Genomic DNA, 16,295 nt, shown 5'->3' on the forward strand with positions numbered 1-16,295 from the left:
AGATCATTGCTATTAGGCCTCCATCCTCAGCAGTCTTCTCTGTGGCGCTCCTCCTGAGGGCAGAGCAGGGCTAGACAGTGAGTTCTGGTCCTGGCTTACAGCTGTTCCCGGATGTCTCATTGAGGCCTCAGTGTTCTGAGCTGTGAAAATGAGGCACTAGGACTCGCACATCTCCAGCGACTCAAGTCTCAGCTTCTTTTCCTTCTAGAACTAGTGCATTAGGCTTGGGTGAATTTCTGTGTGCTCTGTAATATTTGCTGTGTGAGGTAACCAGTATGGTAATGTTTCCAGCTGGTCCAGTTTTGGGGCTCTGATACACTATAATTCTTATGAATCTTATTCATGATCTTTGTCTCCCTTTCCTCCATGTGTGGTCTTACAGCCTTCCACTTACACAACGGATAAGGAAGCACAAATGAAGTAACGTTAGTGAAATGTTTTGAGGCCCCAGGAGAGATTTGAATGCCTTTCCCATTATAGAATTATAGAAACCAACAGCTTTGTTCCATCACAGATTTATTTTCAGGCATATGTGTAATCCAAGAGACACTTTTCTATTTCCTCAATGGATTTTTAACTGAATGTAATTTCACACAGGACTCACCAGGTCCCGCTCCATTTAAAACCAAAGAGCCATCCCCTCGGATCTGGAAAATTCAAGTAATTATAACGTGTCTGGAACCTTCATTGCCTGCCTTGTGGCATCTGTAAACTTTCTTGGGTTTTCCTTTTGTCAGCTGTTGCCAGGCATTTTCTCATCTCTTCCCCACCCTCTGGTTGTTGCTTCCTGTGTGCTGCGTCTGTAACATCTCTTCTTTGGTCCTGTGGTGGGCACAGGGGTATAGCCCTCTGTTTTAATTCTAAGACTAGATCAGGAGACTTCCCTGCCTTTCTCTTTCTCCTCTCGTATTATATATTACGTACACCGAGTCTTTCGTCATGTGTCACAGTAATAAGAGTAGACTGTTGTGTTTAAGAAAACATACAGAGTAAGTTTCATTTTTCTTCTTTAGGCAAATTTAGCAATTAACCCAGCAGCCTTGCTGCCTACAGCGGCTCCCCAGATCTCTGGAATGAAGTCGGTTTTGCCAGAATTGGGTGTTCCTTCGTCTGAACCTGGGAGAATCCACAGTCTGGAAAGTGTGCCCACTCTTCCCGGGAGTGGGGAGGCCGGCGTGAGTTTTGACCTTCCAGCTCAGGCAGACACCTTACACAGTGCGAACAAGGTGATGAAACCACCTTTGCTTGCTTGCCTGCTTTTTTTTAAAACCAGAAGAGTTTGTATGTTTCTTCCGAGTTCATCAGTTGCACACGATAGGCTGACCCCGATTCCTCATTTGAAGGAGGCGCCTCATCTTTCCTTGAGCCTCTCCGCCCTCCTTCCACCTCCCTAGTTCTGTGTCCACTCTTCCACTGCCTGCCTTTGTTACATTTACATTCTGCCCAGTAGCTAGCTCACTAGCTCCTGGCTGCCACCCGGAGGCCTTCTAAACACTGAGCAGATCATGTCCTTACTGTTTGCTTCCTCTGCCGTCTCCTTACTGCTCAAAGGAGGACGTTCAAGCTCCTTGGTTTGGTATTAAAGCCATTTACAGTCTGTGCTAACCGAAGCTTCCAGCTTTCCCACCAGTCACCCCACACTGTCAGCCTAAGTCCAGTCACCAGGAACCATTCCCCAAACACACATGCCCCAGCGTGCTGCTGCCGTCAGCTCGTGCCACTTCCTCTGTCAGGAATGCTCTTCCTCATCGACAGCTCTGCACAAACTTCACAGTTTCTGTGACATTTCCCCTCCTGCCCCTGTCCTGGGCTCCCTCTCTGAGATCCCGTGACAATTATGGTCCTGTCACACTGTTCCATAGGACTGTGGACTTGTGCTGGATGGACCATGAACTCTTTGAGGTTTTACTTTTATTTCAATTGGTTCTCTTTTCGTCTATCCAGTCTTCCTTCTCTAAAAAAACCTTAGCTGTTATCTGAGTAATCAACAGTACTGAGGATGACCCTGCAAATACACTCATTTCCAGTGTTTCCAAACCTGTTTTACTTATGAAGAATAAAACATCCCTCCTTTCTTTTTTTTCCTGTTAGCTTATTTTGTTGTTGTTAAGTTTAAATTGTTCCTGAAATAATTCGTGAAATTTCCTCGACATAGGCAAAGTACAGTTAAGTACGTTGCCCAAAGTACAGTTAAGTACGTTGCCCAAAGTACAGTTAAGTACTTTGCCCAAAGTGCAGTTAAGTACTTTGCCCAAAGTGCAGTTAAGTACTTTGTCTGAAGTAGCTTGTGCCTTCTTAAAACTACTTGATGGTATATGTTGGAAAATATTACAAATACTGCATTATTGCTAATAAGTGACTCATATTTTGAGGTTATATTGAAAGTTCTGATTCCTAAGCCACATTTTCTTACGTGATATATTTAAAATTTGGATTTAGTGTTTGTTGAAGAAAAGAGCATCTGAGATTACCTTTCTGTCTTTATCATCTTATCTCCCTGTTTCTGGAGCCTGATTTTAGGCTAGCCCCCAGTAAAGCTTATTGTTAGAATCCCCCTGATTCTTTCTCGTTTTGAAAGATACCCACATTTAAACTTAGGGCAGAGAAGGAAGGGTCCAGGGAGCACTGTGGGACACAGGGCAGTGTGGCACGAGCAGTGTGGCTTCCAGTGGCAGATGAAGCCTTTTGTATCAAATTGAACAGAAATTGCCCTCAAAAGACTCAAAAATGGGGGACACTGAAGGATTAAGAATGAGTCTTAGAGTACTGGGAGCTCTTAAACGCCTTTGGAAATCTTTAAGAAATAACCTCTTCTGTCTTAGATAATATCTCGATTGAGGGGAACCTGACAACCTAACAGTATCTTGAGTTGCTGATGATTTGCTATGTTAGTTTTGAGCACCTTTTAAAAAACCCATCAGGTCAGCATGTGGTTTTTGCCATTGCAGACCCGGGTCAAAGTGAGAGGAAAGCGCAGACCACAGACACGCGCAGCTCGGCAGTTGGCTGCCCAGGAGTCCAGTGAGGCTGAGGACATGAGTATCCCCAGGGGATTTGTTGCACAATTGGCAGATGGCGTCATTTCACCAGATGGTCATCAACCACAGCCCAGGGCAGCTGGTGGAGAAGACAGCTCTGAGGAGGCCGTGGCAGCTGCCATTCCAACTTGGGCAGGTGGTCCTGTGCTTGGGACAGACAGAAACCCCTTTGTGAAATCTCTGGGTCAACCTCTTGAGGATGACCTTTTTGATTCTGGAGATATCTTTTCCAAGGGCATTGCATCTCAGTCCACGGGGAGAAGAAAAGCCAAGGTGAAGGCAGCAGACAGCCTGGCCAACCCGGCAGGGGGAAGTAAAGAAAAAAGCCCCATGTTTCCTGCTCTCAGTGAGGCAGGCAGTGATGATGATCTCTTTCAGTCTGTTAAACCAAAACCAGCAAAGAAAACAAATCCTTTCCCTCTCCTGGAAGATGAGGAGGATCTCTTTACAGACCAGAAAGGCAAGAAGAATGAGTCAAAATCCAACAGTCAGCAGGATGTTATCTCAAAAGCACAAGATATTTTTGAGGTAGGTAATAGGACATAACAATACATTTTTGTGTGGGGTTCTTTGTTAAGGAAAATACCTGATTGGGTCATTTGAGCCATAGATTGCATTAAACCTGTTTGGTTGCTGCCCTGTGTCTACTTGCTTAGTAATTATAATTAGGTTCTCTTATTAATAACTCTGAAACTTATTCAGAAGTGGTTTTCTGTTTTGTTTCTGGCCATAACCATTGATGCAAGTCTTGGTTTTTATAGTTTTTATCTGGCTATTGCTGCAGTCAGCATAGATAAAGTAGCATCTCTACAGCTTGAGTGTTTAACCTCTGGTTCTTGGGGAAACAGGCCCTGGCTGGAGCTGATGATTTAACGCAGGTGGTAAGGCCTTCAGTGACACTCTTTGGGCAGATGTTTATTGAGCATCTGGGAAGTGGAAGCACAAGGTGAACTAGGACCAGTGCTCTGCTCCCCAGAGCTCTCAGGGAGGGGAATTGGATATAGACAGAGCCGCATATAAATAACATTTTCAGGTAATGTTAAGGGCCTTAAAGAAAACAACCCAGGGCAGTGGGGCAGAGCGATGGGTTGGGGTGGGAGGTGCTCCTTCAGGTAGGACTGGTAGAGAAGGGCTCTCTGTACGGCTCGAGTTTTAGCTGGGACTAGGAGAAAGAGAAGGACCATGCCAGGCGGAGATCTGGAGCAGCACATTCCAGATAGAGGGGCAGCTCGCATGGCTGTTCCAGAGCCCTGTGGCAGTTTGCATTTCTACAACTTGTTGAAATTAGTGTATGTAGTAAAGTAAAAACTTGATTTAAAATTGTTTTGCTTGTTTTTTGGCTTACAAGGATGATATATTTGCTACAGAAGCAATGAAAGCCTCACAAAAAACAAGAGAGAAGGAAAGAACATTTGACTCCAACTTGTTTGATGATAACATTGATATCTTTGCTGACCTAACTGTAAAACCAAAAGAAAAGTCCAAAAAGAAAGTGGAAGCTAAGTCTATATTTGACGATGATATGGGTAAGTTTAGTTTTCTATACATGACAGAGAGAGTCATTACTGTTCAGCGACTTGATATTTCTCCTGCTACCTTTGTCTTGACCCTTCCCTGGAAAATGTTCCCCAGTGTGTTTCCTTTGACTTGCATTATACTTCTGAGATAGACTGAGGGTGGATAAGTAAATGGCCTAGTCATTTTGGTGAAACAATGTTTTGTTATGATGGATATCAAGGAGTTTGAAGGAGCCCAGAGCTTGACTTTCAAGTATAATTTAGCTTTTTTCTTAGTGTGCCCCCTGCCAATCATCTATGACAAATCTGAACACTGATGTCATGAAAGGAGGATCAGAAACTACCCCACATGCTGAAGTAGGCTGAGGTGGCTGCCTCGGGTGTGATGCAGTTCTAGCTGGAGAGTGAGCGTTAGTGGTTCGGAGAATGAAGGGACAGTGCAGGAGGAGAGCAGGACTGTATAGGAAAGCAGGCTGTAACTCAGACTTTACCTCTCACCAAAGATCTTCTGTGTTTGTAAACATGTTCATTTTCTCTCTATAGTATAACGTCTACTTTATTAACGGGCAAGCCAAATGCCCCGTAACCCAAAATGTAGGGCTTCTGATCTGTCCTGTGTTAGTGCACAGGACTCGGGCTGAGGCCATATACACTTCCTACTCCCCCACCTCCTCTCTCCCAGTCTGGACCTTGGGGTTAACTGGGAGAAAGCTGGTACTGCAAAGCCACACTTTTTCGACTCCCCAGGCAAGTGTGCTCTGTCTCTACCTGCTTCCCACTACAAGGTACAGAAGAGACTTTAGTACAAAAATGTAATACATGTTATAATAGATTAATACTATTTGTAAAATGTAAAAAGTAAAAAGCTAGCCCTAGAGGTAACTATTAATGAGAGTTTGGTGTGTCCCCTTTCAGACATGGTGACAGTAATATAGGTTTGTATACATATAAATGTATACTTATTTTTTCAGTGTTTTCCCATGTCAGTACATAGAGATCTACTTCCTTGTTTTTAGTAGTTGTGTACTGTTGCTTTATATTTAGCCATTAGCCTATTGAGAGTGATCTAGATTGTTTCTCCATTTTCTCTGTTACAAATGATGCCATAATCTTTAACATTTGTACATACACATGCTAAAATCTCAGTAGAATAGAATCCTAGCAGTAACATTACTGGGTTACTATCATTACTGAGTAAAATGAGTCATGGAGCATTAGAGTCAGTGAAACATTAAACACAAATGTAGTCATAAAGACTTACACGCTTAGCATTTAGGTGCTGCAAACAGATGCATTTATTCTGAAAGAGGGTGACCTGTGTTGGATTTCCCTTTGCTTATTTTTAGTGCCTTTTCCTTTTAAAATCCAGTGGGAAAAGAATGTAGAAATAAGTATAATGCATAGATGGTAAAGTCAGGGGCTGGATTGGAGGTTCAGTTATCTTTCCACTTTTCCTCTCCTGCATGTGCACACACACAGCTTTGTAGCTGAGAAAATTATGTGCAGAGAGAAAATGTGACTTGTATGTGATCATAAAACTTAGTAGCAGGGGCTTCCTTGGTGGCGCAGTGGTTGAGAATCTGCCTGCCAATGCAGGGGACACGGGTTTGAGCCCTGGTCTGGGAAGATCCCGTATGCCGCGGAGCAGCTAGGCCTGTGAGCCACAACTACTGAGCCTGCACGTCTGGAGCCTGTGCTCCGCAACGAGAGGCCGCGATAGTGAGAGGCCCGCGCACCGCGATGAAGAGTGGCCCCCACTTGCCGCAACTAGAGAAAGCCCTCGCACAGAAATGAAGACCCAACACAGCCAAAAATAAATAAATAAATAAAAATTCATCCACATTAAAAAAATAATAATTAAAAAAAAACAAAAAACAAAAAACTTGGTAGCAGAGCCAGGACCAGAATCTAAGAGGCTTGGCTCTGTCTTAGTGTTTTTTGGTATCCCATACTGTTATCAGACTTGAGTCTTTGGTTGTTTGTGTAGATATGTCTTAAAAGCACCCATTTTCTTGCCTATTCAGCAACTCTTTTTTTTTTTTTTTTTTTTCTTTTTCTTTTTTTCCTTTTTAAAGATGATATCTTCTCCTCTGGTATCCAGGCTAAGACAACCAAACCAAAAAGTCGATCTTCACAGACAGTGCCTGAATCAAGATCTGAACAGAAGGTGTCCAACATATTTGATGATCCCTTGAACGCCTTTGGAGGCCAGTAGAGTGTACAGGGTATCCTTCAGCTACATCCTTGAGTTAATGATGCTGTCTTCTGTGCTCACTGTCTTAACTGAATTATAAAAAGCATATACTGAAACAGCTAGCTCACTTCTTACCCAATGTACTTAGTATTTTTCTGTACTGGTTTTAATCATGCTTAATACTGCCAAACAGAAATAAATGTTTCACTGTTTTGTTATTGTTTTTGCTTTTTAACCATATTTTGATTAGCCTTGGTGGGGCCATGGTTTAGGGTCATTAGAAAAGAAACCTATTTGTGCCTTTCATGGGTGGGCAGGGACTCCCAGAGGTAGCAAATGCCAGACAGATGACCAGGAGTCTTCCCTACGTGTATGGGAGCCCTAACTTAAAACCAGGGCACTTGATAGAGGAAGAGGATGAGAGATTATATACTTCATGAGTCTTTGTAATAGGAGAGGAGGTTTTCTCTCATTCCACTGAATTCTGAAGATGCCTCTATAGGTCCACTAAAGCAAGGTTTGGCAAACTGTAGTCCTCTACTGTCTGTTTTTGTAAATAAAGTTTTATTGGAAAGAACCATACCCATTCATTTATGTATTGTCTATGGCGGTTTTCACCCTACCTCCAATGCCAGAGTTGAGTAGTTGTGTCAGAGACTGGATGGCCTACAGAGTCTAAGATGTTTTCTTTGTGGCCCTTTACAGAAACAATTTGCTGACCCTTGCTCTAAGGCATCCATTTCCATTCCTTGGAGCTTTGCATTATTTTTTGAAAGAGGCAGAATGAACCCAGATAACGGTAGGAAGAAGTGCTGAGGATGGAAATGCCAGCTTCTAGAGCACCAGTGTTTCATAGAACTCTGCACTGATGGGAATGTTCTACAACTGTGTTGTCCATTGTGGATGGCTGACCAACTCCCACCTCACCCCCCGCCCTTCTAGTCTGTTTTCCTGTGCTGTGCCATCTTGCTCATGAGTATTCAATCTGTAACCATGGCACAATCTTGTAAGCAGACCCAGTTGGCTTCACCAATTCTGAAGCCAGTAACTTCTTCCTTGCTTACTTTTAAGGTTGAATTGGGAATTGCTCATAGTCAGAGATTTTGTATAGCTCTCACACATCAACTGTTTGTCCAGCTCTGCTGTGAGAATGACCCAACAGCAGAAGAGGGTACATACTAGCTGCCTATTCCTTTTCCCTATCCCTTTAGTGCATCTTCCTTCTGTCCCTTAGGTTACTTGTGTACAGTTTCCTGTTCTGAGTCTGAGCCCAGTGTGTGATCTGACTCAGTAAGCATTTGTTAAACATGTTTTTCTTTTGGAATGATCAAATCTGCTGACCCATCGTTAGGAATGATTCCAGGGAATTCAGGAGACAATAGAGTTAGAAAATAGGCAAATTGCTATTTTGAGAGGGTTGAAAGGGGGAGGGAACTTAACACTCACTGGACCGATGGTAGGCACTTTTCATGTCAGTCTCCTTAACTTACCAGATAGGTATTGTCCTCATTTCACAGATGAGGCTAAAATCTGGAAGCAGAGTGGACTAGTGGAACAAGTTTGGATTTTTTTATTGAGACCTAGATTTAAATCTGCCACTTAGAGCTGTTTGAGTATAGGCAGATTGTTTTACCTTTCTTAGCTTCTGTTTCCTTCTTTGTCAAGTAGGGGTTTCAGTACCCACCTTGCAGGATTAGTGATGGGACAGAATATGCAAAGATCCTTGTTAACTATCTGGCACTTGAAGCACTTGAAACATGGTAGATGATGATGGTGAGAATGAATGAACTGGCCAAGGTAGCAGAGCTTCCAGTGTTGGAACCCAAGGCTTTAAGCTCATCCACCTGACTCCAAAGCTCCTCTCAGTTCCCCCTGACTGAGAGGGGTGGCAGATTTTAGAAACTAAGGTTTTGCTTCAGTAAGATTCATTTCATCACAGGCATTCATTTAAGAATTTAGTATACAAAGATAATAATCCTCTCTCTGTCCTCACGGGGCTCCAGTCAACTCAGTATTAGAGTTTAAGAAGGAACCAGTGGCAAGAGAGCCTGAAGATGAGAGAAAGCACAGTCCCTTATCACATACCTCAGTGTATACTCAATGGTTTGTTGAATTATGGAGATAATTTGGTGGGTGGGGTCTCAGGGGAGAGTAAGAAAGGACAGGCAATGGAGATTAGGCATTGGGGTTCATTTTAGACTGGTTCCTCCGAGTCACAAGATGATAAGTGAAGCTGCAGTGAGAGGGAGATTACTGTTCATTGTCAGTTGAGTAATCCACCTAGTAAAATAGTAGGCCAGGAGGGCTGGAAAATCCGTAAGCCTTGGATTTAGAATACCTACAGGAAATGAAGATAAAAAGAAGCAGTGGGGGCCCATGTCAGGCTGGAAGGTTTGTGTTGTCTGTTATGGTGTGCACCTGAGCTCAACAGCTTGGGAATTAGAGCTGGAGAAGAAAAAAAAAGGGTGGCTGGGCATAGCCGACGCTGCGATTTGACAACCCAAGGTACCCACTCAATTTCAACTCCACAATTCTCAGTAAATTGGAGGAGGAATAAATGGATAAGATCTACAGAGCTTGTTTGCTTTCGCCCTTGCTTTCAACCAGGCATGGCAATGTCCCCATGTTTCAGATGAGGTACGTGAGACCAGAAACGTTAGGGGTCAGTAAAGCGCAGGAAGAGTGATTTGTTTAAGGCAGGCCGGCCTGGACCGCACTAGAAGTGCACAGGCTCTGGAAAGGCCATCGACGGGGACTATCCCCCCAGCACGTCGGGCACCTCTAAGAGCGCCTTAGGTTGGTCTCAGGGAGGGTGCTGTCTATACTCTCCTTCGGCCACAGGCCAACCCCACCGTTCCCAGAAGCCTGTGCGACTGGTCTCCAGCCCGCCCGCTTCGGCCCTAGTCAGCAGGCCACTGTTAGTAATACAGGATTAACATCCGGGCCTCTCCTAACCACCAACCACCACCGAACGCAAAAGAAGCCCCAGCTCCCGAGCAACCGCAGGCGTCCGGCGGGCAGGTCCCGCCCCCGCCCCCGCTGATTGGAGGGCGACGCGAGCACCGGCGAGCGATTGGTACGCGGTGTCACAAAGGGGCGGGGGCGCGGCGACCACTGAGCGTTGCTTTTCGGTGCCTGCCGCGGCGTAGCTCGCGGGGCGCACCTCCTTACGGGCCTGCCGGCGGGCGAGGTAGTGGACGAGAGCCGGTGAGGGCAAGCGGGCCGGATGGGGAGGGCGCCCAAGGCCGCGGGCCGCTGAGCCGGGCCGCGCTGCCGTCGCTGGCCTCCTGGCCGCGCTCCCTCCGTCGCCGCCGCTGCCCCGATACCGGCGCGGCGGGCCGCCTTCGCGGAGGAGACAGCCTCCACTTTCCGTCCCTCCGCGAGCGCGACGCGGGGTGCCCCTCCCCGCCCGAGAGGTGCTGCCCTCCGAGTCGCGGATTCTGACGCGGAGCCTGACCGCTGCCCTTCTGATCTGGCCCGTGCGTCTGGGTAGCCGGAGTTTATCCTGGAGGAGCACGGGCTGCGCAGGTGACTCCGTTCTCTTCAAGTGTCTAACACTGAAGGCTGGAGGAGGCGTTGGCTCCGAAGGATTTCACAGTCCCGCTAGGAAATTGATTTCAGAGTTTAGGGTACATGATGTGGTGGATATAATTCTGAAGCTTGTATTTAAAACTTAGGTATATTTCCAGGCTTTAGTAAAAACGGTTCATTAAGAGTCGGTATTTTTAAGGACTGCATAACATGCTGGCTCCCTTTATGTCGGAGGAAGAGTTTAAAAGAAATGCTCTGATTCCAGGGAATTGGCTGTTCTTTAGAGCAGAGGATAAAGCTTATTCCGAGTTACTGAAATTAGTTATTCAGCACTGTTATCGCATTACCTGTCCTTAACTTCCCTTTCATCTTTGATGGTTGTGTTTTAAGAACTTTTTCAGAAGGAAGGAGAGAAATGTTTTGGAAATTGATTTAGAAACGTTTTTTGATGCCATTACTCTTTTTTTTCCCATGATCTTTTTTTTTAAACATCTTTATTGGAGTATAATTGCTTTACAATGATGCGTTAGTTTCTGCTTTATAACAAAGTGAATCAGCTATACATATACATATATCCCCATATCCCCTCCCTCTTCCGGCTCCCTCCCACCCTCCCTATCCCACCCCTCTAGGTGGTCACAAAGCACCGAGCTGATCTCCCTGTGCTATTCGGCTGCTTCCCACTAGCTATCTATTTTACATTTGGTAGTGTATATATGTCCATGCCACTCTCTCACTTCATCCCAGCTTCCCCTTCCCCCTCTCCGTGTCCTCAGGTCCATCCTCTACGTCTGCGTCTTTATTCCTGTCCTGCCCCTAGGTTCTTCAGAACTTTTTTTTTTTAATTCCATATATATGTTTAACATACAGTATTTGTTTTTCTTTCTGACTTACTCTGTATGACAGTCTCTAGGTCCATGCACCTCACAGCAGATAACTCAATATCGTTTCTTTTTATGGCTGAGTAATATTCCATTGCATATATGTGCCACATCTTCTTTATCCGTTCATCTCTTGATGGACACTTAGGTTGCTTCCATGTCCTGGCTATTGTAAATAGAGCTGCAGTGAACATTGTGGTACATGACTCTTTTTGAATTATGGTTTTCTCAGGGTATATGCCCAGTAGTGGGATTGCTGGGTTGTATGGGAGTTCTATTTTTAGTTTTTTAAGGAACCTCCATACTGTTCTCCATAGTGGCTGTATCAATTTACATTCCCACCAACAGTGCAAGAGGGTTCCCTTTTCTCCACACCCTCTCCAGCATTTATTGTTTGTAGAGTTTTTGATGGTGGCCATTCTGACTGGTGTGAGGTGATACCTCATTGGAGTTTTGATTTGCATTTCTCTAATGATTAGTGATGTTGAGCATCCTTTCATGTGTTTGTTGGCTATCTGTATATCTTCTTTGGAGAAATGTCTACTTAGGTCTTCTGCCCATTTTTGGATTGGGTTGTTTTTTTTTTTTTATATTGAGCTGCGTGAGCTGCTTGTAAATTTTGGAGATTAATCCTTTGTCTGTTGCTTCATTTGCAAATATTTTCTCCTATTCTGAGGGTTGTCTTTTCGTCTTGTTTATGTTTTCCTTTGCTGTGCAAAAGCTTTTAAGTTTCATTAGGTCCCATATGTTTATTTTTGTTTTTATTTCCATTTCTCTAGGAGGTGGGTCAAAAAGGATCTTGCTGTGATTTATGTCATAGAGTGTTCTGCCTATGTTTTCCTCTAAGAGTTTTATAGTGTCTAGTCTTACATTTAGGTCTTTAATCCATTTTGAGTTTATTTTTGTGTATGGTGTTCTTCAGTGATCTCTTGGTTATTTAATAGTGTATTGTTTAGCCTCCATGTGTTTGTATTTTTTACAGTTTTTTTTTCCTGTAGTAGATATCTAGTCTTATAGCATTGCGGTCAGAAAAGATACTTGATACGATTTCAATTTTCTTAAATTTACCAAGGCTTGATTTGTGACCCAAGATATGAGTCTTTTCTGGAGAATGTTCCATGAGCACTTGAGAAGAAAGTGTAATCTGTTGTTTTTGGGTGGAATGTCCTATAAATATCAATTAAGTCTATCTTGTATAATGTAACATTTAACGCTTGTGTTTCCTTATTTATTTTCATTTTGGTTGATCTGTCCACTGGTGAAAGTGGGGTGTTAAAGTCCCCTACTATGATTGTGTTACTGTCGATTTCCCCTTTTATGGCTGTTAGCATTTGCCTTATGTATTGAGGTGCTCCTATGTTGGGTGCATAAATATTTACAATTGTTATATCTTCTTCTTGGATTGATCCCTTGATCATTATGCAGTGTCCTTCTTTGTCTCTTGTAATAGTCTTTATTTTAAAGTCTATTTTGTCTGATATGAGAATTGCTACTCCAGCTTTCTTTTGATTTCCATTTGCATGGAATATCTTTTTCCATCCCCTCACTTTCAGTCTGTATGTGTCCCTAGGTCTGAAGTGGGTCACTTGCAGACAACATATATACGGGTCTTGTTTTTGTATCCATTCAGCCAGTCTATGTCTTTTGGTTGGAGCATTTAATCCATTTACATTTAAGGTAATTATCGATATGATGTTACTATTACCAGTTTCTTAATTGTTTTGGGTTTGTTATTGTGGGTCTTTTCCTTCTCTTGTGTTTCCTTCCTAGAGAAGTTCCTTTAGCATTTGTTGTAAAGCTGGTTTGGTGGTGCTGAATTCTCTTAGCTTTTGCTTGTCTGAAAAGGTTTTAATTTCTCTGTCGGATCTGAATGAGATCCTTGCTGGGTAGAGTAATCTTGGTTGTAGGTTTTTCCCTTTCATCACTTTAAATATGTCCTGCCACTCCCTTCTGGCTTGCAGAGTTTCTGCTGAAAGATCAGCTGTTAACCTTATGGGGATTCCCTTGTATGTTATTTGTTGTTTTTCCCTTGCTGCTTTTAATATTTGTTCTTTGTATTTAATTTTTGATAGTTTGATTAATATGTGTCTTAGTGTGTTTCTCCTTGGATTTATCCTGTATGGGACTCTCTGTGCTTCCTGGACTTGATTGACTATTCCTTTCCCATATTAGGGAAGTTTTCAACTATAGTCTCTTCAAATATTTTCTCAGTCCCTTTCTTTTTCTCTTCTTCTTCTGGGACCCCTATAATTCAAATGTTGGTACGTTTAATGTTGTCCCAGAGGTCTCTGAGACTGTTCTCAATTCTTTTCATTCTTTTGACTCCATTACTCTTAATAGCTAAGCATGGTTTTTAAATTATTGGTAAAAATTCTGGACGTACTTTTTTCTCTGCCTTCTTCTTTCCTCTTCCTCTTCTATTTTTTAGCTGTCCTTGTATCATTTTCCATCCTGTTTTTGAGTCTCCATTGCCCCTCATTTACCAACATCATAGGGTTCCATAATCTGCTCAGTCAATCATGCTCTAACACAAATTTCAGAAGGTGTCCATGGGGCTTCCTTGGTGGCGCAGTGGTTAAGAATCTGCCTGCCAATACAGGGGACACGGGTTCAAGCCCTGGTCCAGGAAGATCCCACATGCCGTGGGGCAACTAAGCCTGTGTGCCACAGCTACTGAGCCTGCACTCTAGAGCCCGTGAGCCACAACTACTGAAGCCTGTGTGCCTAGAGCCCGTGCTCCGCAACAAGAGAAGCCACCACAATGAGAAGCCCGCGCACCACAACGAAGAGTAGCCCCAGCTTTCCGCAACTAGAGAAAAACCCGCACGCAGCAACGAAGACCGAACACAGCCAAAAATAAATAAAATAAAATAAATAAATTTATTTAAAAAAAAAAAAGCCCAGGGCTGATTCAGACTTGCCACATCAGTGAGTTCATCCAAGTGTAAAGTGATATGTTTAAAAAAAAAAAAAAAAACGATGTCCATGGACCCCACCCTTAGTACTGGCTAGGTCTTTGGCCTACTGGAGCTTCCGTTTGCCCCTCTGCTATCATCTAGTCCTCCAGTCTGGCTTAACTAGATTTCCTAGGCTTGCTTTGCCCTCTGTTACAGTGATTTCTACTGCTGAGGAGAAGTATAATTATTTCCGAGAGGCACATATTTCAGTTTTGAATTTGGTTACCAATCTTGCTTCTTTTTGGATTTTGGAAATTACTCCATTGATGAGGGTGTAAATTTGTGGTGGTGTTCCAGTACAATTAGTGCTGTTCTAGGTTGCTAGTTTTCTTTTAGCCCATAATTACTCTGTACATTCTTGTTGCAGATGAAGGACTTCCAAATCTGTCTTTATTTTACCTTCTCCCACCATTTGTTTATTATATTCGGGGTATTGCTGTGGAAGACTACTGTGGTGAAAAAATGATCTTTATATCTTATGTCTCTAAATTCCTTGGACAGGCACTGGTCACCCATGGCTTTATTTCTGTAATATTCAATTCGGCATTCCTGACCCCTGACCTCTGTTGCTAGATCTTTTACTGTGTAGATAGGAGTGCTCTTGGCTTTGGGGGAACAGACACTGATAATTCTGTAGTACATTCTTATTTGATATAGGGTGATAAGTATGTTCTTAAGAATCCACATATTACCCAAAATTGTATTATAAAAGCAGTCATTTCAGTGAGGTAGGAAAAGGGGTTAGGTTCAGTCATTATTCCTACAGGTATGTCAATGTATTAAGGATATAAGAGACACAGCCTGAGCAATACAGCCATTTATTTGGCTTTTACTTGAAAGTAATGGTCTTTTACCACTGTCACCAACATTATTATTATTATTATTTAATAGATCTTTATCGGAGTATAATTGCTTCCCAATACTGTGTTAGTTTCTGCTGTACACCAAAGTGAATCAGCCATATGCATACATATGTCCCCACATCCCCTCCCTCTTGAGCCTCCCTCCCACCCTCCCTATCCCACCCCTCTAGGTCATTGCAAAGCACCGAGCTGATATCCCTGTGCTATGCTGCTGCTTCCCACTAGCTATTTTACTTTCGGTAGTGTATATATGTCGATGCTACTCTCACTTCACCCCAGCTTCCCCCTCCCACCCCATGTCCTCAAGTCCATTCTCTATGTCTACATCTTTATTTCTGCCCTGCAACTAGGTTCATCAGTACCAATTTTTTTTTTTTTTAGATTCCATATATATGTGTTAGCATACGGTATTTGTTTTTCTCTTTCTGATTTACTTCACTCTGTATGACAGACTCTACGTCCATCCACCTCACTACAAATAACTCAGTTTCACTTTTCTTTTATGGCTGAATAATATTCCATTGTATATATGTGCCACATCTTCTTTATCCATTCATCTGTTGATGGACATTTAGGTTAGTTCCATGTCCTGGCTATTGTAAATAGTGCTGCAGTGAACATTGTGGTACATGTCTCTTTTTGAATTATGGTTTTCTCGGGGTATATGCCCAGTAGTGAGATTGCTGGGTCATATGGTAGTTCTATTTTTAGTTTTTTAAGGAAGGTCCATACTGTTTTCCATAATGGCTGTATACAACCACTATGCGGGATACACACCAACAGTGCGGGAGGGTTCCCTTTTCACCACACCCTTTCCAGCATTTATTGTTTCTAGATTTTTTGATGATGGCCATTCTGACCAGCATGAGGTCATTGTAGTTTTGATTTGTGTTTCTCTAATAATTAGAGACATTGAGCATCTTTTCATGTGCCTCTTGGCCATCTGTATGTCTTCCTTGGTGAAATGTCTATTTAGGTCTTCCGCCCATCTTTTAATTGGATTGTTTGTTTTTTTGATATTGAGCTCCATGAGTTGTTTGTATATTTTGGAGATTAATTCTTTGTCTGTTGTTTCATTTGCAAATATTTTCTCTCATTCTGAGGGTTGTCTTTTTGTCTTGTTTATGGTTTCCTTTGCTGTGCAAAAGCTTTTAAGTTTAATTAAGTCCCATTTGTTTGTTTTTATTTCCTTTACTCTAGGAGGTGGGTCAAAAAAGATCTTGCTGTGGTTTATGTCAAAGAGTATTTTCCTATGTTTTCCTCTAAGAGTTTTATAGTGTCTGGGCTTACATTTAGGTCTCTAATCCATTTGGA

At 42.9% G+C, this 16,295-nt stretch overlaps 2 protein-coding genes across 18 annotated transcripts in view; both read left to right on the forward strand.

Moving 5' to 3' along the window:
• WASHC2A (WASH complex subunit 2A) overlaps nucleotides 1-6,967 on the forward strand; it is a 56,240-nt gene extending 49,273 nt beyond the window's left edge. For 5 of the 11 annotated variants that reach the window (XM_068548061.1, XM_068548066.1, XM_068548063.1 and 2 more), the window contains 4 exons: nucleotides 1,014-1,226; nucleotides 2,949-3,566; nucleotides 4,387-4,564; nucleotides 6,631-6,967. In XM_068548061.1, coding sequence (XP_068404162.1) covers nucleotides 1,014-1,226; nucleotides 2,949-3,566; nucleotides 4,387-4,564; nucleotides 6,631-6,770 — 1,149 coding nt within the window. In that variant the 3' untranslated portion in view covers nucleotides 6,771-6,967. Of the gene's footprint in view, nucleotides 1-597; nucleotides 661-1,013; nucleotides 1,227-2,948; nucleotides 3,567-4,386; nucleotides 4,565-6,630 lie in introns of all 11 variants that reach the window. The other 6 variants (XM_068548057.1, XM_068548058.1, XM_068548059.1 and 3 more) reach the window with 3 other exon arrangements.
• Nucleotides 6,968-9,748: 2,781 nt separating this feature from the next.
• ZFAND4 (zinc finger AN1-type containing 4) overlaps nucleotides 9,749-16,295 on the forward strand; it is an 80,107-nt gene continuing 73,560 nt past the window's right edge. For 5 of the 7 annotated variants that reach the window (XM_068548071.1, XM_068548078.1, XM_068548074.1 and 2 more), the window contains exon 1: nucleotides 9,886-10,277. The gene's annotated coding sequence lies outside the window, so the exon portion shown is untranslated. Of the gene's footprint in view, nucleotides 9,826-9,885; nucleotides 10,278-16,295 lie in introns of those variants that run through there. The other 2 variants (XM_068548076.1, XM_068548075.1) reach the window with 2 other exon arrangements.

The sequence above is a fragment of the Eschrichtius robustus genome, chromosome 7 (assembly GCF_028021215.1).
Source record: "Eschrichtius robustus isolate mEscRob2 chromosome 7, mEscRob2.pri, whole genome shotgun sequence".
NCBI lineage: Eukaryota > Metazoa > Chordata > Mammalia > Artiodactyla > Eschrichtiidae > Eschrichtius > Eschrichtius robustus.